The 25,337-nt window shown below is 39.0% G+C and overlaps 1 protein-coding gene across 7 annotated transcripts in view; it reads right to left on the bottom strand.

Annotated features, from left to right (window-relative positions):
* Positions 1-465: 465 nt before the first annotated feature.
* The window catches only part of ADD3 (adducin 3), a 141,700-nt gene continuing 116,828 nt past the window's right edge, over positions 466-25,337 (bottom strand). For 5 of the 7 annotated variants that reach the window (XM_025395539.1, XM_025395538.1, XM_025395540.1 and 2 more), the window contains 13 exons: positions 22,600-22,738; positions 19,098-19,249; positions 18,085-18,165; positions 16,814-16,963; positions 16,180-16,323; positions 15,970-16,068; positions 14,092-14,274; positions 11,920-12,177; positions 9,911-10,030; positions 9,354-9,440; positions 5,165-5,288; positions 3,317-3,412; positions 466-2,705 (listed from right to left, as the gene is read on the bottom strand). In XM_025395539.1, the coding sequence (XP_025251324.1) occupies positions 2,413-2,705; positions 3,317-3,412; positions 5,165-5,288; positions 9,354-9,440; positions 9,911-10,030; positions 11,920-12,177; positions 14,092-14,274; positions 15,970-16,068; positions 16,180-16,323; positions 16,814-16,963; positions 18,085-18,165; positions 19,098-19,249; positions 22,600-22,738 (1,926 nt within the window). In that variant the 3' untranslated portion in view covers positions 466-2,412. The remainder of the gene's footprint in view (positions 2,706-3,316; positions 3,413-5,164; positions 5,289-9,353; positions 9,441-9,910; positions 10,031-11,919; positions 12,178-14,091; positions 14,275-15,969; positions 16,069-16,179; positions 16,324-16,813; positions 16,964-18,084; positions 18,166-19,097; positions 19,250-22,599; positions 22,739-25,337) is intronic. The other 2 variants (XM_025395542.1, XM_025395541.1) reach the window with 1 other exon arrangement.

The raw sequence follows: 25,337 nt of genomic DNA, 5'->3' as shown, positions 1-25,337 counted from the left end.
AATCCCAGCTACTCGACAGGCTGAGGCAGGAGAATTGCTTGAACCTGGGAGGTGGAGGAGGTTGCAGTGAACCAAGTTTGTGCCACTGCACACCAGACTGGACAAGAGTGAGACTGTCTCCAAAAAAAAAAAAAAAAAGTGAATGTGGTGAAATTGTAAACTATTTTTTACTCTTTCTGCTGTTTTTCTGTTACATCGTTATTTGTGCAACAAATACATTAAAAATCAAAGACAGAGGTACATATCTTGCAACATGTATTCTACATTAATACAGGCCACCATACCCTATTATCAAGACCAAAAATAGGTCTTTTAGGGAATATCTCCTCCAACATACGCTGAAACAAGACAGGTTTTGTATATATATAATTTTCAACTAATTTGAAAATATATTTACCACGATATTCTTTATTCAGAAGCATCAATAACTTAACCTGTGAATGGAAACCTCATGATACAAGTCTGTATATTTAAAATACTGTTTATTTGTGATTTAACATTAATTAGCATTACATCTAAGAGCAATATCAGATAACATTTATACATTTTTCCACAGGACACAGAGGTTCACTGGCTCATTCTTTATGCCAAAGCAAGTAAATAGAGGCATTAGCAAAAGGTGCAATAGTTCACTGTTGTGTTTAAAAAATATTTATGCACATTGCATTCATTTAGATATATATTTTTTCAAAAAGTTATGGAAAAGCATAGTTCACAGGTTACTGTCTCTACATACATCGTAATACAACATAAATGATGTAGAACATTAAAAAAATCTTCCAATAGAGAGTTAAGCAACTGAAAGTTTCCACCAAGAGATTAAAACACTGATTCCAGTAGTTATTGAGATCTAGAATGACATTTCCAGGCTCTGGCTCAACTCCGCATTATCATATGCACGCAGTCAAACAGAGCCAGCTCCAAAACACACTGTAATCAATGTAATTTTTTGCATGCCAACTCACCCTCAAGAAACAGTTTGAATTATTTTTACCCACTGATCATTCTGGATCATTGATTTTGCATCGAACTGACATCACTTGGGTGAAAGGGGAAAAGCCTATATTAAGCCTAGGTTTAAATTTGTATTTACATTAAAAAGAAAGTTAACTGAAAAGATTTTTTTAAATCTGTAAAAATCAAGAAGCGGTACTTTTCTTATTTGTGGGATTAGACCTGCTGACTTCTTCTAGTGCTGCCCTCTAAAAATACACAAGGTTAGAAAGATTTGATCCTTTTAAAACTCAAATATCAACCAAGAAAGACATTGCTTTTGGCAGAGAAACAGAATTTTAGAAATTTGGTACATGTTTCCAACAAATCACACTTTGTATCCTATCGTGAATATGAGTCACTATCAAACTAGAATTCTTCTTTTCACATCCCATCTTTTGTTCCCTTAATTTTTCACTTTCCCCTTCATTCTTTTTCATTTGGCTACCTTATGAGACTTTTCTTTACTCATTAGCAATACTAAGAGAAAAATACAGTATAAGATTCAAATATGAATCTAGATGTACCTTTATATGCTCTAATCCTGTTTTGACACCAGGTCCCTGGATTCTTGAGTTATATTTAAGTATACTCAGTACCAAGCAGACTTAAGTATGCTCTACTGTGAAAAGACTGGCTAATATGCTTAGGACACTTTTATACTGAATGGTATACAAACATCAACATACAAAAATTGTGGTTTTTTTGCCAGAGTAAACTAAATAACCCATGTTATGTGTACAAAATCCCCTTTGTTGAAAAATAAGGGGCTTTCTAAACTAATAAAAAAGGAAGTTTTCAAAAATTATAGTTTATTAAAACAACTTTTTTGGCAAACAAAGTTACTTCAGGTGAGGAAATTTTATACTGTGAATAAAATTCCAAATGAATCTTTTCTTAAAACTTTTTAAAAAATTATGTGCCAGTGTATACTAATGCTATAGATTCTTGTCTTAGAAGCTTTTAAAGCATTCTGTTAATGCCCATTGAAACAATGGGACTCCAAAAATACAGTCAATAATCACGATAAAAAATTATAATCTGATTAACCAAGTGAAGCAAGTATTGAGAAATAAAAATTCTCACTTGCTCACTGGCAATTTCTTTCTAACAGATATTATGGAGAAGGCCTGAAGTAATTCAGACAGATATCTGTTTACGGTGAATTATAATAATACTTCATGAGGGCAGAGCTAATTAAAACTAGTAATTGCTTAAAATTCAAAGCCATTTTTGGACATATAAAATGAGAGATGAATCTGAAAGTTTTTATTTTGTAAAACCTCTTTCCAGTTCTTAAAGTCCAGTTTGCTATATCCCCCAATCTGATCTACCATTGCATATTAATGATCAACTTAAATGTGGTATTTAAATGTGCAATGTCACATTGTTATAATAATAATTATAAAAAGACTTTATTTAGGCCTCAACTTTCTCCTTTTTTTTGTTCTTTTTCAGAAAAGAAGGAGTGCGGAATTTCTTCTTTTTCTTGGTCGGCGATTTTGAAGGGGAGCCTTCAGGTGACAGGACTTCTTCGATTTTCTCTGGAGACTTAATAGTAATCTCGACGTTTTCTATGGTTGTACTTGTGGTTAACCTACTTACTCGCTTAGCAAGCTCATCTTCAACATCATGCATATCATCCTTGCCATTTACTACCATAACAGGCACTTCCATGGAGATGAAGCTCTTGGAAAACAGCTCATGGTTTTCTACGAAAGGGGAGGGTTTTTTGGGGGTTATTTTACATACTTAACATTTTTGCTTTACTTTACAAAACTGAAATGTTTTAGCAATGTAATAAGGCATTACTTTAATTCCAATGAAGACAGATCATTATTTTAATAAACTGTAATTTATTAGCAAGAAGCTAATTTTCTTTAATCACATAAAGGGGAAACGAACAAAGTTGTTAAAGCAAAGAGCAAAAGCTAGATAATCCCAGTTAGATGAAATGACAGTTTCATTGTAAATCAAATCAGCATAAATGAGGAAGACAATTTTTCTTTAGTTTTGGGATCATTTGGCAATCAATACTGAAAAATATTTCATGCTGTTGATTGGGAGATGTTTATTTTAATTCCACAAATTCTTAAGAACTATGAGTTGCCAAAATTCAGATTAAGGTAAATCAATATAAATGTTGAACAAAAGTAGTGCCCCATTTTTAATGATATAAAATATGCAATTATTGGGAGATTTAAGTAAAATACGGAAAACTTACTGTGATGAGGTGTTCAACATCCTCACATGAAAACGAAACACAGAGGCACAGACTCAAGACTAACTCAGTGAATGCTATGAGGGAAATTACAATGAGTACCTTCTAATTTTTCAGGGACATTTTGCGGTGACTGAGTTTGAGACTGAATTTGTGAAACAGATGAAGCATCATCTGAGAGTAATTCCTGCTCAGCATCTGTTGGATAAGAGTTTAGTTAAAAGCCATGCAAAACAAAAACAAAGCAGCATATGATTTTAGGGAGGTTAGTGCATATATCAAATGCCCGCATACACAGAGATGATAAATTCTTCAGCAGTGAGCTGAGCATGCTAACAGCTATCCCATATATCCATAATTATATATTAAGAGGAGGTTAATGTGTTAACATTTCTGGCTGCTAATAGTTATTTTATATACAAGTTACAAAAGATGCACAGCTACTGGCAGCCCAGGCAAATGGTATGTTGCATGTAGCTTTTGCTAGCATTAGAAAACCAAAGCATACTGCGCAGCCAGATGAAAAGAATTATAAAGTCTCACCAATGATGCTACATTAATGAGGCAGAATGCTTCATGGAATTTTTGAACAATATTTAATTTGTGATTCTTGTCAGAGCAATGTTACTGAGCTAATTCATAAGTCATAATAAATGTGGAAGAAACTACTTAGAAAGTTATATAAAAAAGGTGATGGTTCTAGAGTGCAACATTTGTTACCTGGCATCTTTAGGCTTTCAAAAAACAAAAGATTAAAGAGGGACATTTTACAAAATATGAAAAACAGAGAAAGTTCCCAACTTTATGTTAGAGTAAACAAATTCAATAACACCACTTAGAAAATTTAGTTTAATTACATTAATGAGTCATGATGACTCCCTTTTGTGACAAAGGCACAAAAAACTGTTCCTCGGATGATCAAGATGTCATTAGTTCTTCCTACATGATATCTAACATGGACAAAAATTCATTAACTATTGGCTTGTTTTGCTTTGCATAAAAATTTCAACTGTGTGTTGTGGATGCTCTAAAGCAGAGGCTCTTAACCCTCTTTTTGGGTGACAGGCTTCTTGTTCCTGGCCCTGAACCCTCCCCTCCCTAAATGTGTATCTTAAACAATTAAGCATATATTTTTCAGGTGGCTCATGGACTGCCTGAAGTTTATCCAAAGACTCAAGATAGACAACTCCTACTAGGAAGAATCTCTTATTCCAGAGAAAAAGGGAGCTAGTAGTCAATTGTTTAAGATGTTTTCATTAACAAGTCTTAAATATAATCCTAACAATCTACTTACTAAGGGTTCCGAAGCTAGAAAACTCAACCTACTAGAGTGTCCGTGTGCTTAAGGAAAGTCACATGAAAATTTTAGCAGTTAGTTTTAAATTTTGAAGTGACAATGTTAGCACCTCGAGATAACCAGAAATAGAGATTTTACAAAGCATCAAAACTACATACTTATCACTCTATAATTATTTAAAATTAAGAGAGTTAAAAAGCCACATACTTATGAAATGTATAAATCCATTAATTTATCTACATCTACTTTGGCTAGTAATTCTTTACTCATCTGGGAATCTCACTTTCTAGAAGATTTTATTATAAAATAGTAGCATTCAGATTGTTTTCTTTTTCTTTTTTTTTGAGACAGGGTCTCTCTCTGCTGCCTAGGCTGGAATGCAGTGGTGCGATCTCAGCTCACTGCAACCTCTGCCTTCCAGGTTCAAGTGATTCTCCTGCCTCAGCCTCCTGAGTAGCTAGGACTACAGGCATGCACTACTATGCCCGGCTAATTTTTTGTATTTTTTAATAGAGATGGAGTTTCACCATGTTGGCCAGGCTGGTCTCAAACTCCTGACCTCAAGCAATCTGCCTGCCTTGGTCTCCCAAAGTGCTGGGATTACAGGCGCGAGCCACGGCGCCCAGCCACACTGAATATAAAGATTAACTAACCTTCTAAGCCTTGTTGTTTACGTTCGATTGTCTTCTTATACTCTTCAAGTTCTCCTTCTGTAAGATGACTAAATGGGTTAGGAGGAGCCGGTGGGCCATGATCATCATCTTCAAACTGCATAGTCTTACAGAGAAAAAATAAAAATAGATTCATTACCAAGAGTTTTATTTATATATCTATCCATCCATCCATCTATATACACACAAATTCACATATGATGTTTGTGAAGCCTTATTTCACAACAATCCTAAGAAATGCAAGGTAACATGCTTTGTTTAAAATGTTCTTGTAAGATTAATGCTCTTGGCCGGGCGCGGTGGCTCATGCCTGTAATCCCAGCACTTTGGGAGGCCGAGACGGGCGGATCATGAGGTCAGGAGATCAAGACCATCCTGGCTAACACGGTGAAACCCCGTCTCTACTAAAAATACAAAACTTAGCCGGGCGCGGTGGCGGGCGCCTGTAGTCCCAGCTACACGGGAGGCTGAGGCAGGAGAATGGGGGAGTGAACCCGGGAGGCGGAGCTTGCAGTGAGCTGAGATCTGGCCACTGCACCCCAGCCTAGGCGACTGAGCGAGACTCCGTCTCAAAAAAAAAAAAAAAGATTAATGTTCTTAAACTACTGATCCAATTGACTAAAATTGCCAGTGATATTTCCTCAATAAGCCTGTATAAGTAAATTTTATAATAATTTTTAAAAACCATTATGCCAAGTTTTAATAAGCTTCACATAAAAAAAAAAAACTTGAAAAAAAAAAAAAGGGCCGGGCGCGGTGGCTCAAGCCTGTAATCCCAGCACTTTGGGAGGCCGAGACGGGCGGATCACGAGGTCAGGAGATCGAGACCATCCTGGCTAACATGGTGAAACCCCGTCTCTACTAAAAATACAAAAAACTAGCCGGGCGTGGTGGCGGGCGCCTGTAGTCCCAGCTACTCGGAGGCTGAGGCAGGAGAATGGCGTGAACCTGGGAGGCGGAGCTTGCAGTGAGCCGAGATCGCGCCACTGCACTCCAGCCTGGGTGACACAGCGCGAGACTCCGTCTCAAAAAAAAAAAAAAAAAAAAAAAAAGAATTGCTCCATTTCAAAGACCTTTGTAAAAAAGGCTTACAGAAATGAAACTGTACCAAAAGTAGTTCTTTAAATTTGTTACGAAAATAAGCTTGTAACTGTTTTATCCAGGAAAGGAAATAATGAGAATTTCAGTTGCACTTGGCATATGGAACCCATATATTTATTTTTCATCCCTCCCAAAACCCCACTAAAATGATAGTAAAGGAATAGAAAAAAGGAAAAAAAAAAAAAAAAGGATGCAAATGAGAAGCATGCTTATTTGCCCTGAAGAGGTCTGGTAAGGCCCAGAAACTAGAGGCAATAGGTACCATAGAAGGTGGTGGTAAGGAAAAGGTGAAAAGAGAGAAACAAGTTAAAAGTCTGAATAAGAAACAGATTCCCAGGTTCCCTTCCCTATTCCACAGAGCAAAACATTTCCCTCTCTCTCATCTCTGCAGAAGATCAGAGGCTTAAGAAAGAAAAACTAACTAGGGGACACAAAATACAGTTGCAGGCTCCTAGAATGACGGTTGGAAACTGGCAGGAGACTGGAGTTCTTTTCCAGATAAACGAAATAGTCCCAGATAAAAGAATTACAGAGAATAATGTTTGGGGATTCCCCAGAGAAACAACCTGGTCCACATCCAATCACCCTACAATGAAGCTCACCAATCCCCGAGCTCTGTATATATCCAGAGCTTCTGATAGGCTTTAATGTCTCATTTTTCCATATAAACAGACATAGCCAACTCAGAATAGACAAAGACAAGAAAGGCAAATAAAGAAAATTTAAAATTGATACCCTTGGAGCAGTAAGAGAAAGTGTAAAGATTAGGATGTTGTTAAAAAGGAACATTCACGGAATACGAACTCCTAAAAATAAAAAAAGTTGGCTGGGCGAGGTGGCTCATGCCTGTAATCCCAGCACTTTGGGAGGTCGAGGCGGGTGGATCACTAGGTCAGGATATCAAAACCATCCTGGCTAACACAGTGAAACCCTGTCTCTACTGAAAATAAAAAAAACATTAGCCGGGTGTGGTGACAGGTGCCTGTAGTCCCAGCTACTCGGGAGGCTGAGGCAGGAGAGTGGCGTGAACCCAGGAGGCGGAGCTTGCAGTAAGCCAAGACTGCACCACTGCGCTCCAGCCTGGGCGACAGTGCGAGACTCCATCTCAAAAAAATAAATAAATATAAATAAATAAGATAAAATAAATTTAAAAAGTTAACATCAAAATAAAAAATTAAAAGGGTTAGAAAACATCAGGAAGGTCTCCCAGAAAGTAGGATACAAAGATAAAGGTACAGCAAGTAGGAGTGAAAAGAAAAAAATCAGAAGCTCAAAGAGGCCCAACATTCAAACTAACATAATATACTGGCAGAAAAAGAAATGGGAAGAAAACACTCTTGAAGAAACACTTAATAAAAACATCCAGAACTGAAGGACATGACTCTGCAGACTGAAAAGGGTTACTAATTACTTAGAAAAAAGACTAAAAAGAGATCTATGAAGAACACAATCATAAAATTTCAGAACAGCAGGTATGCAGAAAAGGTCTAAAAGCAAAAACAAAACAAAACAAAACAAAAACACCTAAACAAAAGTTCAGAAATTCCAATGCCTTCCTACTTCAACAATAAAATAAGGGACAGAATGATGCTTTTCATGTTTCAAGGGAAAATTATTTCTAAACTATTCTATATCCATTATATGCACATTTGAAGGTAGAATAAAGGCACTTCAGACTGTTACCGCCTATGTATCCTTTTCTCAGAAAGCTGAGGGTGTGTTCTATGGTAAAGGAGGAAATCAAGAAAGCAGAAGACACAAGGTACAGGAAACTAAATATAATGTAGATCAGCAGCACAGGAATCTTCCAGATGAACCTGTGCAGCTGGCCTGAGAGCAACCAATTTAGATTTGGATCAGAATGAAGGGGGGCTGGAACATAGAGATTACCTGTTGCCTTTCACCACATGGAAAATAATACTAGGACGGATTTTATGTTATTTTTAATTTTTTTTGAGACGGAGTCTCGCTCTGTCACCAGGCTGGAGTACAGTGGCGCAATCTTGGCTCACTGCAACCTCCACCTCGCAGGTTCGAGCAATTCTCCTGCCTCAGCCTCCTGAGTATCTGAGACTACAGGTGCATGACACCAGCTCAGCTAATTTTTTTATTTTCAGTAAAGACAGGGTTTCACCATGTTGGCTAGGATGGTCTTGATCTCTTGACCTCGTGATCTGCCCGCCTCGGCCTCCCAAAGTGCTGGGATTACAGGCGTGAGCCACCACGCCCAGCTTGGACTTTATAATTCTGTTAAAAAGTTTGGGAAGAACTAAGCCAATGTACCCCAAATAATAAGCCAATGACAAAAAGGCAAGGTGAGGGTAGGGAGGGGTAACTTATATAAGAAAGGAAATACTACCTGGCTCAGTAGTACAAACATGTAGTAATATAAATAATGAAAGCTGATCTAACACACACACACACGAAAAAAACCGATGTGTCCTTACTGGGAGAATGGGGAGAGGGAAAAAGGGAAGCATTGTATAAACAGGATAAATCCCCATCTTTCAAAAATATTTCATTAATTCTAAGATGAACTTTTTCCATCTGTGAAATTGGGAATCATCTTATGGCTTCCTACAATTATAACTGGCCATGTTTTTTCTCTTTTAGTGACATGTATAACAATGGTATTTCTTATAATGGGTAACACAGATTTGGTGAAAAATAGTCCAGGTCTAAAACTGATAGATCAAGAAAAAGCAGAAGATGCTCTTTAGAAACATCAAAGTAGGACCAGGAGCAGTGGTTTATACCTGTAATCCCGATACTCCAGGAGGTCAAGGCTGGAGGATCACCTGAAGCCAGGTGTTCACGACTATCCTGGGCAACAGAGTGAGACCTCATCTCAACTAACTTACTAGAAACATCAAAGTAAACATTAGAAGCAATGAAAAGAACAGAAAGTCGCTGTATCTGGAAACTGGGAATTATGGGTGGCATTTTAAATCTTGTGGGTTGACTTTTTGTGCTTATATTAACCTTAGTAAAAATAAATATTCATGTTTAAAAATCAATGAAATTAATGTGGTAGATCAAAAACAAAGATCATATTGCTTCATAAACTTACAGGAGGCGGCTTATCCACAACAATTCCAGCAAGCAACTGAGATTGTGGTCCTGCTGTTTTCAAGTCATATCGATTTTGTTCCCGAATCTGAATTGAAAAACAATTCAATACAAATTTCTTGAGGGCAACTAGGCAGATGACCTTTGTTTTATCTTTTCATAAAAGCTTACTACTTGACATTTCCAGAGTGAGAGTCTCTTCCATTCCCACCTTCATGAAGACCTCTTTTACCATCCTAACAGCTCGTATTAGTCTCCTCCACTCTTCCTGGTAAGTGATTTCCTTTCGTCTTAGGTTGTTAGAGAACTGCATTCTCCCCTAATAGCAGGGTTCTCTAAGGCAGAAATATGTTTAATATATCTTCCCCATGTAGCCTGTTCACCAATTACTAGCACAGAGCTGGAGGCATTCAATATAAGCTAAAATTATACTGAATTAAATTACAAATACTTCTGTATTCAAACTTCTAAGTTTGACATTAACCAGATTCAATCACTTGTGATTTAAACATAAAACAATTAAAATGTCTCCCCTGGCTATAGAAGACCATGTCTTACCTTATTTCTCTTTTCTAGTACCTCATTCGGGTTTGTGTTTAAAGGAACAAACTGATTTGGATCTTCAATTTTGATAGGTGTTCCACCACTAACTTTAGATGAGTCTTCCGCTTTCATCCACTAAAGAATCAAAAATTTTCTAAAATGAAGCTTTGTGTTAAGAAAATATTAGTAGATTGCCAGATAACTGCTTATAGTCTCAAGAGGGGCATTGCCAATGTTTAAATAATTTCACTCAGAAATATCTTAGTGGTGAATTAGTTTCGTCTTATACTAGTTACAAAAGGCTAAAAATCAGCATTCACTTAAAAAACAAATGCCATTACGATTCACACAAATATTCAATTATACTGCTAATTAAACTTTCTCCTGTCAAGTGAAAACACGATGCTGAAACTACTTCAAGCACAGAGAGCATGATCTCACATTCACTCACATTCAGTGTTCTGTCTTCTGCATTGAAGACAGAAGTTGGATGAATATGGCCAAGAAGTCAAAACAAAAAAACAAAAAAACAAAAAAAAACCTTAAGAAATATCTTAAGATTTAGTTTATCAGACTTCACTTTTTATTTTTGGCTGACAGAAAAGGCCAAACCCTAATTAGCATTTTATAATGGGGATAATCTGGTATATAATAGCAAAATAGAACCATAGGGTTGGAAGGAGCTTACATAATTCTTTTCATTTACCCCATATTATAATCCTTAAAGAAAGCAAATCTCGGCCGGGCGCGGTGGCTCAAGCCTGTAATCCCAGCACTTTGGGAGGCCGAGACGGGCGGATCACGAGGTCAGGAGATCAAGACCATCCTGGCTAACAGGGTGAAACCCCGTCTCTACCAAAAAATACAAAAAAAAAAAACTAGCCGGGCGAGGTGGCGGGCGCCTGTAGTCCCAGCTACTTGGGAGGCTGAGGCAGGAGAATGGCATGAACCCGGGAGGCGGAACTTGCAGTGAGCTGAGATTCGGCCACTGCACTCCAGCCTGGGTGACAGAGCAAGACTCTGTCTCAAAAAAAAAAAAAAAAAAAAGAAAGCAAATCTCGATCAAGATTAATGATGGCTAACCATCAATCTCTGTCAATAAAATGAATTCTGACAAACCAATGAGTTTATGTTCTTTTACTGGGAGGCAAGAAATCTTATAGACTACAGAAAAGACATTCTGATGCCTAGGTATTTTCGTATTGAATGCCATTAGTTTATACAAGATGAACTAATTCTGAATATCCAGAGCTGTGGTGTCCAATCTTTTGACTTCCCTGGGCCACGCTGGAAGAAGAACTGTCTTGGGCCACATATAAAATACACTAACACTAATGACAGCTGATTAGCTTAAAAAAAATCACAAAAAATTCTCATAATGTTTTAATACAGTTTACAAATTTGTGTTAAGCTGCATCCAAAGCCATCCTGGGCCATGGATTGGACAAGCTTGACCTAGAGAATGTTTGGTGGTATGCACTCCAAAACCAAACCAAACCAAATCTAATGCAAACTTCTGAAAAAGATAAAATAACCCATTTCTCTACCCTACAAGATCTTGCCTAAGGGTAGCTATATGTGCAGTGATTCATGCAGCTTTGGTACAATTAGGTATTGATAACTTTTATAGTTTTAATTCACTGGTGAATTAAACTACTGGTGTAGTTTAACAGAAACTACAAAGCAGTATCATGTAGTGAGCAAGAACTGGGCTCAAGAGTCAGACTGTCTTCATGCAAATCCTGAGTTTACCATTAAAACATGATTAATTAACCCTTTTTGCCTTGGTTTTCTCATCTATAAAACAGACAGAAAAACAGCATCATTCATATTAGGAGAATTAAATGATATGATCTGTGTATGGCACTTAGAAGAGTGCCTTGCACAAAGTTAAAGCCAGATAAGTGACAGTAATATTTTTAATATTATTTTATTTTCCAAATATTTTCAATATAGAACATTCAATTCTTGAGTAACTAGGCAAAATATTTAGTAAAGGCAAACTACGTAAAATACCGGCATACCGTGATTTTGGTTCGGGGACTGGTTTCTCCGTTCCGAGACTCCTCAGGCACATTCACTTTCATGTAAGTATTTGGTGAGTTCAGCCATCTTGTTTTTTCACGCTGTTGCCTCTGTGCCATGTATTTGAGAGGAGAGAGTGGCACCGTATCGTCTTCAAAGGAAAAGGCAGTCACAGTTGCTGGGATTTCCACATCACTCTTGTGCCTAGGCTTCTCTCGAATGAGAGGATGCCTGTAAGCATAGCCTGTTCTATACCCCTAAGGGAGGGAAAAACCACATTTAAAGCATCAAACGTGTATCAACAACAGCATTTGGATCCTAATTCCTTATACAAATGATTTAAAAGACTCCTTTGCTGAAAAACAAAGAAAAAAGCATCCTTCCAAACACCACATAACTCTCATGTAACACTAGAGTTGAAATTACGTAAATTTCAAGACCCAGTTAAAGCTGATTACAGCTGATATTGCAATTTCCACTCACACAACTGTTCCTGACAAGGAACAGTTTTAAGTTGCTGACCAGAAGTGCTTTTCTACCTATAAAACTGTTTTTGGGAAGCAAATCTCAGTGCTCATTTAAGTCTTTGTTCCTAGGTCTGAAGGCAGTCAGCCTTCTGAGCCTTCACGGAAGAGAGTAAAATCTAAGGTAACATTTGCCAAACCATACATCTTTTAAGGGGTTACTATCCAAAATATATAGGGAACTCAAAAAATAGCAAGAAAAGAACCCAATTAAAAAGTGGGCAAAGGATCTGAATAAACATTTCTCAAAAGAAGACATACAAATGGTCAACAAGTATATTAAAACATCACTAATCAAGAAAATGCAAATTAAAGCATGAGATATCATGTCCTATCTGTTAGAATCGCTATTATAAAAAAGATGAAAGACAACAAGCATTAGAATGTAGGAAGAAAGGGACCCTTTGCACACTGTTGGTAGCAACATAAATTAGTACAGCCATTGGGGAAAACAGTACGGAGGTTCCTCATACAATTAAAAATAAAACTACCATATGACCCAGCAGTCTCACTACCAGATATATATCCAAAGGAAATGTAAGCAGTATGTCAAAGAGGTATCTGCACTCTCATGTTAGGTACAGCATTATTCACAATAGCCAAGATATGGAATCATCCTAAGTGTCCACTGATGGATGGGATATCAATGTAGTACATATAACACAATGGAATACTATTCAGCTTTAAAAAAGAAATTCTGTCAAATGTGACAACATGGATGAACCTCAAGGACATTATATTAAATGAAATAAACCAGGCATAGAAAGACAAATACCCCCATGATCTCACTTATATACAGAATCTTAAAAAGTTAAAAAAATATTAGCCAGGCATGGTGGCACACACCAATGGTCCCAGCTACACAGGAGGCTGAGGTGTAAGAATGGTTTGAGCCCAGCGGGTTGAGGCTGCAAGTGAGCCCTGATTGTGTCACGGCACTCCAAGCAAGATCCTGCCTCCAACAACAACAACAACAACAACAACAACAACAACAACAACAACAAAAGTTGAACTCATAAAAGTAGAGTAGAATAGTGGTTCCTAGGAAGTGGGGGTGGGGAGATGTTGATCAAAGGATACAAAATGTCAGTTAGACAGGAGGAAAAAGTTCAAGAGTTACATACTATGGTGACTATGGTTAATAACAATATATTGTAATCTTGAAAAAAAAAAACCAGGCCGGACGCGGTGGCTCAAGCCTGTAATCCCAGCACTTTGGGAGGGCGAGACGGGCAGATCACAAAGTCAGGAGATCGAGACCATCCTGGCTAACACGGTGAAACCCTGTCTCTACTAAAAAATACAAAAAACTAGCCAGGCAAGGTGGCGGGCGCCTGTAGTCCCAGCTACTCGGGAGGCTGAGGCAGGAGAATGGCGTGAACCTGGGAGGCGGAGCTTGCAGTGAGCTGAGATCCGGCCACTGCACTCCAGCCTGGGCGGCAGAGAGAGACTCCGTCTCAAAAAAAAAAAAGGACATTTGTAAGTTCTGTTTAATTCTCAAAGGTGTGGTTAAATCACACTGAAATGCTTTCCTAGGGCCAAACTCAGCTTCTGGAGGAGTATGGAGCATGTTCTACAAAAATGGAAGCATCTGCTCTTGAATCTGAAGACATTAAATCCAAGTTTTATTTCAATTGTGCAACGTACCAAGTTGTCCAGAGTCCTCATAAGCCCTTCAAACTCAATTTCGCCAACCTTCCATTTTTGATGGGAAACCATATTCACACCTCCTCCACCAGACGCTGCTATAGTGTAAGTGAAAGCTTTATACTTCTGAAAGTCCAGTATGTGGAGATTGTCCACTCCACCTGCCCCTGCTAGGGCCCGCACCTGTAATCAACGGTAAAATATACAGAGATACAAAACTATAAAGACTGTAATGAGTATTTTACTTTCAAAAAGGCACAATTTCAATTTGACAAATACGTATAATACTTGCTCAGGCTACTAACAACAAAGACAAGATGACACTCTTGTGCCAGCAGACAGCTGAAGTATCTTTTCCACCTATCTGAAAAAGAAACTTTCCAAGACTCTGATCCTCCCTGATGGAAAACACATTTAGAGCCATACCTCTTAATATATTTTAAGCAACTGAAATCTGTTGCCAAATTTTAAATTTCTTTTCTTGAAGTTTCCCCAGGGTTATCCAGTTAATACTTTTGCTAAAAGTTATAATTTTAAGGGAATACAAAAACACCGTACTTTGAATTTAAAGATATTTAGGCAGAAGCCATCGACTCATTATCTTAATTTAATTAAGTTTTTCATAGCCCCATTTGACAAGAGGAGGAGGGGCCATCAAAGCAAAAAAGAAGTTGATTGTTAGGACAAGTTAATGTTGCTAAAAAAAGGTTTTGTTTTTGTTTTTTTCTCCCCGTTTCTTGTGGCCCTTCCAATAAATTAAGATTATTACCATTTGCTTCATGAGAATCTGCTTTATTTATTTGTTTATTTATTGAGACAGAGACTCGCTCTTGTTGCCCAGGCTGGAGTACAATGGCGCGATCTCAGCTCACTGCAACCTCTGCCTCCTGAGTGGCTGGGATTACAGGCACCTGCTAATTTTGTATTTTAGTAGAGATGGGGTTTCTCCATGTTGGTCAGGCTGGTCTCGAACTACTGACCTAAGGTGATCCATCCGCCTCGGCCTCCCAAAGTGCTGGGATTACAGGTGTGAGCCACCACGCCCGGCCAAATCTGCTTGATTTAGAGAAAATTAGGGCCTTTAAATACATTCAGCATCTCTGATGAAAAAAGTGGTTAATAAATATCCAACCACATCATAATGAGGTTGTGGAAGTGTTGAAAACTGCAATTTCATAAAACTTCTGGCCCTAGTTAAACTTTTTACAAAAGTGACCACAACACATTTGATTCTTGATTTGCAGCTGTTTTTCTTTCTTAATTAGCACCATCACTAGAGGGTGAAAACAGAGATATATACAATTGTACTAACTTTTTTTTTTTTTTTTGAGACGGAGTCTTGCTCTGTCGCCCAGGCTGGAGTGCTGTGGCCTGATCTCAGCTCACTGCAAGCTCCACCTCCCGGGTTTACGCCATTCTCCTGCCTCAGCCTCTCGAGTAGCTGGGACTACAGACGCCCGCCACCTCGCCCGGCTAGTTTTTTTTATTTTTTAGTAGAGACGGGGTTTCACCGTGTTAGCCAAGATAGTCTCGATCTCCTGACCTCGTGATCCGCCCGTCTCGGCCTCCCAAAGTGCTGGGATTACAGGCTTGAGCCACCGCGCCCGGCCCACAATTGTACTAACTTAAAAAGCAGGATTGTAGGGATAATGATGTTTATGAGACCCTTAGATTGAGTGTGAGAAAATTTTAATTTCCTTTACTTCTATTTTCAATTCAAGAGATAACTGAGTTGACAACCCTCTCTACATAAGTAGAGCAGAACTTCTCTTAAAAGACAAAAAGCCACTAACTAATACGTATTTGGAAATAAGTACACAAAATCCAACTAAACAAGCAAACAACAAATAATTAAAAAGGGGGAATAATGTTTCCTACCTGAATCTCACAGGCTAGCTGCACATTAAAAATATAATGAAAAGCCTCCTCAATTGTTTCTCCAAGTGCAACCACACCATGATTCCTGAGTACCAGCACCTAAAATAGAATGCCCACAGCAATCACTTGAAATAACTGGCATAGCTCACACTGTTTTCATCAACAGCAGCAGCAACAAAAATAGCTCTTCAGACAAACTCTATGACATACCTTACAACTTGGCCCCAGAACTTTCTGCAGCTGAATTCTCTCCTCCTGTTCTTCAAGTGACCCTTGGTAGTCATAATAGGCAACATCTCCCAGAATAAGAGACTCTTGAGAAATGGGAAGGATCCCACATTTCATGGAGGATACCTATTTGGTTTGGCCCATACCAAGATAACACATTTCGTTACTACATACATTTTCATAGGAACCTGATTGTCTGGTCAGGTCAGGAAAGCACTGGCCTATTCACTGTGTTCACCATTGCAGCCCACTTTCCACTTTATTCACTTCCCACTTTGTTTCTTACACACACACACACACACACACACACACACACAGGACTTAGGGAATACAACTCAACTTAAATGCTGTGTCAAATATTATGAAAGAAGTTTTGCTCTAAAAAACTCAATGACCCAATTTTCAAACTGGTTAGTTTTAAAATCTAAATGCTATTTCTCCAGTTGTTTCCTAGAATGGTAGCATTTGGTCCCAAGGGCCTTTCACTTTCTGGTTATGCAGATTATTATATCAAATATGATTTTCAAAAGCAGATAGTAAAGCATCCTGTTGAGAAAGCCACAAAAATAATACATCTTCTAGAGTCACTGTCAGTTTTGGCCTTTCATTGACTTACAGCTGCTGTTGCAAGGGTATGGATGTGTATCACACACTTAACATCAGGACGTGTTGAATAGATCGCAGCATGGGGACTGAATCCTGTATGGTCAATTTTCAAATTGGTACTTCCCTGGTCAACCACTTCTCCTATTATATTGACTTTTACCTGGAAAAAATCAGAAAAACATTTAACTGGTACATATGTATCAAAGTTTGTGTTTCACAAGCTAAACCGGGGGTAGCAAACCTTTTTGTAAAAGGCCAGATAGTAAACATTTTGGACTTCGTGGGCCTCTGCTGCAATTATTCAAATCTGCAGCTGCAGTACAAAAGCAGCCATAAACAATCTGTAAGTTAGCAGGTACAGCTTTGTTCCCATAAAACTTTATTTATAAAACAGGTGCAACAAAACTTAGTACTTGGCAAGAAGTAGTTTCCAAGAAACTGAGAAACTTAAGCTCTTCATTGGAGGTCTGAACAAGTCTGGCATGTATAGAATTGGTTAGAAAACTTCTATTTGCTAACATTAGAGCAAGCACCCAGAACCAAGGTAGCTCCTGTCACTCTGTAAGCTGGTGACAGTGGCTAGGAGTACAATCATGGAAAAGATAAAATACTAAGAAGGTCAGATCCTATATTCTTACCAACTGAACTTTGTTTAAATCTAGCTATGAACATTGTGTGTGTGTGTGTGTGTGTGTGTGTTTAAGATGGAGTCTTGCCCTGTCGCCCAGGCTGGAGTGCAACGGTGTGTTCTTGGCTCACTGCATCCTCTGCCTCGTGGGTTCAAGCGATTCTCCTGCCTCAGCCTCCCGAGTAGCTGGGATTACAGGCGTGTGCCACCACACCCAGCTAATTTTTTCTATCTTTAGTAGAAATGGGGTTTCACCATGTTGGCCAGACTGGTCTTGAACTTCTGACCTCGTGATCCACCTGCCTCAGCCTCCCAAGTGCTGGGATTACAGGTGTGAGCCACCGCGCCTGGCCGTGTGTGTGTGTATGTTTTTTTTAAGACAAATTTCTGAGTGTATAGGGTGGGAAAAAAAATCAAGATTCCCTTCAAAACATAGAAAACTGGTAAGACCAACTCATTTATTAGTCTCTTTAATTACACTACTCTCTAAAACTTTTCTTTAAAACAACAACATAGTTCAAATTCCCTTCACTGTTCACTAGTAAATGTTTTTCCATCCATACCTTCTTATTCTGTCCTGTACTAAAAGCTAAAAACTGTCAGAAAAGCAGAAGAAAGCTCAGAAAAAGCAACACAGGAATGGAAAATTATACCAAATTGGAGGCTGTAGCTTCAGAAAAAGATAGGCCTCTGGGAATTATTATAATGTGGTCTTGCTCCTTACTTATTCTTACCTGGAAAAAAAAAAACCAACAACAGGGAATTAGTATGAAGTGGTCTATATTTTGCAGTGGAAACATGACTACAAATATATTTACAATGACTAATTGTGAGAGATCAGGAAAAAAAAACCCAACAAAGCAAAAATTAAAGGTCTACAACATGAAACTCCTAAAGTTTCCCTGAAGTACTTGCTTAAAAATTCTGACTTTAATTTCTTATTTACTGGACTTATAAAAGTGCTATTTTGGGGCTCTAAGATTATTTAGGGTCAGCTATGTTCATGGAAAATAAATGCTAATATTATTCAAGCCAATATGGCAATGATTATAACCTTACTTTATAACTTGGAAGTTAAGGCAAAATGGGCAAAGGAAAGCAAACAGTATCTCCTCCTAGGAAGGAATTAAAATAAAGATGGAAGGTGGAAAGGAAGAAAGGTTCTCTGTGGACGCATCTACACCATTTCCATTGTACAGTATTTTAATACTCCTTTGCTTCCAAATAGCATCTTTTTCCAAGTGTGGCAAAATAAAAATATGATGGTGAATGGCAAGAATATATTTAAAAAATAAAGACCAGGGAGGAAATTTCCCTGACCTCCTCTATCTTCCTTGCCTCAAATGCTTATAAAGCCACTGATCCACTGATGCTCAGACATAATTATCATGGAGAGGGACAATTTTGACAGAAGGATTTCTTCCTGGATAGATTCTACACTTGGTCTGAACCAAAGGAACAACACAGATAGTAATGGGAGAAGAAAGGTGGGGGAACTGTAGCCTCTCCCTTGGGAATAAGGTTTAAATCAGTATTTGGCTGCGATCTAGCATACTAGGTTTAGAGAATAAGTCTGAAAACTGGACTTCCAGGTAAAGGTAAGAAAAGTATAGTTGCCAGCTAGTTGGAATTTTTTCAAAAAGGAATTGAAAGCTGAAGAACTCACTGAGATATAGGTATTTGCCAGGTGTGCCCATCCAAACAAGTCTACAAGTCTGTACAGGCTGGCAAGTTTACAGCGAGTAAGTTTTTCTCCCTTCACATATGAGGATGTATCTGCACCAGGAAGGTCATTGATAGGTGTGACCATGCCAAGACCTAAAAGAACAAAAAATGTGGAGAGAGATACAAGTCATGCAATCCCTTACCTGGAAATTAGTTGCCAGGAAGTAGCCTGCATCTGGGAGTATCCCAGCCTTATATATAATAATCTGAAATTTATCAGCCCATTCAATATTTTATTAGCTTATTCTCCTTCAGAGAGGTACACTGAGAGTAAATAAGTATCAGCTATCTTTGATTGCTTAGTAAAAGTTGCTTCATCTAGTGCTTGCTAAGGAGTGACTGTATCAAAGGCTCACACCACTGGGGAAAAATTGTTACATATATCTCCAAGGGTAAAACTGTTAAATACTGAGGTTATTGCTAGTTTTATGAAAAGACCTCAACAGAAAGCTCCTTTTCTATTATCTCTCTTGACTTTTATTCAAACACACAAAAAAATTTGAGATGGAAAATAATGCATGCAAATAGTAGTATGATTTCCGTCCTACTGAAGATCTTGAAGGTCTCTGATGATCTAATTGCCAAATTCAACTGTTACCAAGTTCAACTTTTGCTCAGTCTTCATTCTCCTTGACCTTTTTACAGCTTAACACAATTTACACTGCCTCATTCCTAGAACTCTTCTCCAGGCCCATGTGATACTATCTCAGATCTCTTGTTCCTTGTCCACCTGCTTTTCTCCAAGTTCATCTGTTCCCTTTGCCCAACTGTGGCTCTTTCCCAAAGCTCAGTCCTCCACTATGTTCTTTCTCATTTTACATTTCCCTACAAAAACATTAGAGACTCTTGAGCCTCCCTACTGTTATTTTTGTGTAGACGACTCACTCCCTGGTCTTTAGTTCTGATCAGCTCCTCCTCCCCATTTTCCAGCCTGCTTCTTTTCTTTTTTTTTTTTTTTTTTTTTTTGAGATGGAGTTTTGCCCTTGTTATCCAGGCTGGAGTGCAATGGCGTGATCTCAGTTCACCGCAACCTCCGCCTCCCGGGTTCAAAGCGATTCTCCTGCCTCAGCCTCCTGAGTAGCTGGGATTACAGGCATATGTCACCATGCCCAGCTAATTTAGTAGTTTTAGTAGAGATGGGGTTTTTCCTTGTTGGTCAGGGTGGTCTCGAACTCCTGACCTCAGATGATAGATGATCCACCCGCCTTGGCCTCCCAAAGTGGTGGGATTACAGGCCTAGGCCACTGTGCCTGGCCCCAGCCTTTTTTTTTTTTTTTTTTTTTTTTAAGAGGCAGGGTCTCACTCTGTCCCCCGGGCTGCAGTGCAGTGGTGTGATCATGGTTCACTGCAGCCTTGAACTCCTAGGCTCAAGCAATCCTTCCACCTCAGCCTCCCGAGTAGCTACGACTACAGGGCACGCTGCCACACCTGGCTAATTTTTTAATTTTTTAGTGGAGACAGGGTCTCACTATGTTGCCCAGGCTGGTCTTGAACTCCTGGCCTCCAGTGATCCTCCTGCCTTGGCCTCCCAAAGTGCTAGGATTATAGGCATAAGCCACCGTGCCCAGCCTAGCCTGCCATTTCTTACTGCCTACAACACAATAACATCAAAATTAAAAGGGTCTAAAGGTGATTTTATCTTCTCTCTCCTGGTTTTTCTTACCTTCTCTCTTCTCCTTACTTTGCTTCTAATATTGATATTACTATTCCTGTAGGCTCAAACTCTAAGTAACCTCTACCTCTTAACCTCTCCCGGGTTACCATATATAATTTGCCACCACATTCCATGACTGTTTTCTTCATAAGGTCCCTCGTTGTCCACACTTGACTTCAGCCCTTAACTCATGCCCTGCAATAAGCCTCATTCTTGTCCTTGGCTGTAGCCCCTTTCTTTGTAAATTCATTATGCATAAAGCCATTGAGTTTTCCAAAGCACTGCTTTTAACCTGAGAATATGAGCAAGAACTTTTAAAGAGAATATTTCAATGTAAAACCTTTTAATTTTGAGATGTTTTGAAGTAATTTGAATAGTTTTAATATATAAACCACACAAAATTGTATAATTTCTGACAAAATTTTAGAGTCAGTCATTAACCTGTCTCCTACTCTCCCCGTAACTTTCCAACTTTAACTTCCGCTTTTCACAACACAACGTTAAGTATTTCAGGCAACTGGTTGCTATTTCCTGACCTCCGAACAGTGGCACACGGCTTTCCTCCTGCCGTGCCTTTGCACATTCCAGTCAGCAGGCCAAGGTCTCCTGTAGCTCCTTGTTCCCGCCATGGAATCCAGGACACTTGCAGGGCAGCTTCTTTTACTATTTCTGTCTTCTCTGACTAGTCTTCCTCTTTGAGCTTTTGAGGTTTTCTCTTTGGAATCTTTTGTCAGCCCATACCCTCTTGTATGATTATTTAATCAATGTCCACGCTTTGAGTACTACTTCTCTCTGTCTATTTGCCAAATGTTTCTCCTAAGCTGACTGCATTTCCAATTGCTGCAATGTCTTGGCAATGCAAATGGAGCATGCCCAAAGTTGAACTTCCTCCATTTCCCAAGCCAAACTAGATCTCCAACTCTGGACTATTCTATTTTTGTTAATAGTACTATGAAATCTCCCAGTTCATTCTTCACACAGAAAATATAGTGGTCTTTTAAAATCATCCTTCTGCTTAAAATGGCTTCCCATCAAAGTTAGGAATAAAACCCAAACTTCTAATTCCAACTGTGATATGATTTATATCCAGCCACATTAAAATCAGATTATTTTAGAAAATAGAGACAAGCTCGGCCTGGTGCAGTGGCTCATGCCTGTAATCCCAGCACTTTGGGAGGCTGAGGTGGGCGGATCACAAGGTCAGGAGTTCGAGACCAGCCTGACCAACATGGTGAAACCCCGTCTCTACTAAAAATACAAAAAATTAGCCAGGCATGGTGGCATGCACCTGTAATCCCAGCTATTCAGGAGGCTGAGGCAGGAGAATCACTTGAGCCTGGGAGGCAGAGGTTGCAGTGAGCCGAGATCAGGCCACTGTATTTCAACCTAGGTGACAGAGCAAGACTCTTGTCTCAAAACAAACAAACACGAACAACAACAACAACAAAAAACAAAAATAGAGACAAAGTTTTCACTTTGTTGCTAGGCTGGTCTCGAACTCCTGGGCTCAAGCATTTCTCCCACCTCAGCCTCCCATGTGGCTGGGACTACTGACACATGCCACAGGTCCCAGCGCAGACCATGTCTTATATCATCTTATAATCTGTATAAAGTGTAGTAAATACCTGGTTGATATGAAAAGGTAGGAGGTTCTAACACTATGTTACTCTAAGTATTAGATGTTATAAACTTAAGAACTGAACCTGAGCAGAATATGTTGCTAGAGATGTACACTGTTCCAAAGTGGAAGTAAAATTATAATGTTTAAAACTCTGCAAAACTGACATACTGAGGGGAGGTGAAGAAAAACCCGAGAAAGAATTGGCCATGATGTAATCTGCAATCTGTTGTAATGCTAGTAATCCAGTTGGGTTGTGGCCTTTCTTCATCTGTTCTTGAATAAGGCATTCCAAGTCTTCCCGAAAGGCCTGTAATACACAAAAATAACGACTGAGCAAGCACATCTCACTTGCAGCAGAATGGCCCAAAAGTAACTTGCTCCGATACAATCAATCTTTCCCCCATCCCTCTTCTGAATAGCTTTTACCTGTACTATTTAAAAACAAATATAAAACACAAAACAATAAAACCAAAGCATTGGAAGAAGAAGCAAGAAGCTTGCTTTAAGGGGGGGGAACCACTAGGCATTCTTAATGTCAAAGAAAATGAGATATTGTAGTATCTATACTAGACAGGCACAGATACAACTCCTCTTATTAATATACAATTCAAGCACCAAGAAACTGCTGTAAAAAACGGTGACCCACTCCTTGCTTACCTGAGACAGAGTCCCCAGCCGGGCACGGTGGCTCACGCCTGTAATCCCAGCACTTTGGGAGGCCGAGGCGGGCGGATCACCTGAGGTCGGGAGTTGGAGACCAGCCTGACCAACATGGAGAAACCCGTCTCTACTAAAAATACAAAACCCAGCTACTTGGGAGGCTGAGGCAGGAGAATAGCTTGAACTTGGAAGGAGGAGGCATGCAGTGAGCCAAGATCGTGCCATTGCACTCCAGCCTGGGCAATGAGAGTGAAACTCCGTCTCAAAAAAAAAAAAAAAAGACAGAGTCCCCATGTGATTGGGGCACAACTTTGAATACAGAGTGACTCAATGGCAAAAGTTTTCACTGAGACATACTAAATCATCATTTCTATTTTATGATTTCCATGGTAATTCCTTAGCTCCATAAACTCTGAAAACAAATTAATAAGAGTTGAGTTCTAATTACTCTTCTGCAACACTGTGATACACGGCAGTTTTTTAATGGAACTTTGGGTTCCATATGTTCCTATTCTGGAGTTCTGTATCTTTTTGGGGGTGGGTTGGGGTGAGGTAGTGGCAGAAACAGTATTTATATGGATCAAAATCCTGAACATTAAGAGAATGCCCCTATTCCAGTAATCCTCAAGTTACTAATATGGTTCATCATCTGAAACTTCTCCCAGTCCTTCACATCACAAATAGTTGGTTCTGACTTTCCATCAAACCCAACTGACACTTATTTTAATAAGTTTGTCATTTGTTCTCTTGCTCATGTCTATTTCATTTTAAAGATGAAGGCTCTTGCAACGTAAGTCACTTAACCCTTGCTCTTCCATTTGAGATTGGCTACTTATGTAGCAGGATGCCCTGCCAGAAATTAAGTTCCATTTCCCCCACTTTGCCTAAGAGGGAGAAGGCAGAAAATTATTCTGGAATCGCTACCTCCAAGAAGGGTAGCTATGAATACCTGGGAGATAAATGAAAAAACCTCCTTTAGAAGAGTGAATCTCTTTTGAGTCACTGACAGTGGTCTGCCTCATGAGGGTAGGAATAAAATCTCCTGGAGTCTCTGCTTAGATGGAGCCTTTCTGAGAGAGTTTCCCAGAGGTCTAGGAAACTTTTTTTTTTTCCTCGCTCTGTTGCCCAGATTGGAGTGCAGTGGCATAATCTTAGCTCACTGCAACCTCCACCTCCTGGGTTCAAGTGATTCTTCTATCTCAGCCTCCCAAGTAGCTGGGATTATAGGTGTGCACCACCATGCCTGGCTAATTTTTGTATTTTTAGTAGAGATGGGGTTTCACCATGTTGGTGAGGTTGGTCTCAAACTCCTGTCCTCAAGTGATCCACCCGTCTTGGCTGCCCAAAGTGGTGGGATTACAGATGTGAGCCACCATGTTCCGCCAGGAACTTTTTTAAAAAAAATAATAGCATAGGAACTCATGGTGGTAAGGGGAAATGTGGTTCTAAAGGTATGAGGTGGTAGATGTTAGGACCAGTTCTGATTCAGTGTTTGCAGTGCACTTAGAACAATAATTGAGAAGTTTCCATGATGTGAACTCTAAGAACTGGGTGCTAATAGTTGTAATATTGGGTGCTCAACCATAAGGGACCATGGAACATCCTAACTGAGCTTAGCACAGGAAGATCCTTCCCTGATGCACTGTGGTGGCCTGCACAAGCATCTGGGTCAACAGTGAACCTATAGCTCCTATTGAACAGTTTAAGACTGGTTTTCAACATTCTATCATGGGGAAGGGAAGTACAATGGCAGTGGTGGGCTGAACAGACTCTAGTGTGTCTCCCTCACATACATATATACAGATGCATGATTACACGACCCACACCCATCTTGGATATGGAGGCCACTGATGAAGCTAGTCAGTGTAAGTCACTAAAGTTCTGGAAGAATTCAAAGAAAAGCAGAAATTCCAAGAGAAAGATGGTGTACTTTCTGCTAATAAGGCAAGTGGATATTTGAGTGATTAATTTTTAAAAATACTCATTGTGACCACATTTGAATCCTAAGTTCATGGAGCAGTTTACGCAAGTTAAATATGGCTTTTCTTTTTACAAATTCAAGGCTTTTTAAGTATAAATCATTCACATAATATAAGTTGAAAAACATCTGGTTCTACTGACTGTATCTAGTTCATTTAAATATACAATTTAAATCAGAAAAACTGTCCTGTAAAATATCCTCTACAAAGACATACTTCATTTATCAGAAAACTTCATTAGGGAGTTTTCTTGTTCATCCAAGACCC

This window comes from Theropithecus gelada, chromosome 9, assembly GCF_003255815.1.
Source record: "Theropithecus gelada isolate Dixy chromosome 9, Tgel_1.0, whole genome shotgun sequence".
NCBI classification, from domain to species: domain Eukaryota; kingdom Metazoa; phylum Chordata; class Mammalia; order Primates; family Cercopithecidae; genus Theropithecus; species Theropithecus gelada.
Note: the sequence above shows the minus strand (reverse complement) of the source record. Positions and strands in the feature narration are given on the sequence as shown.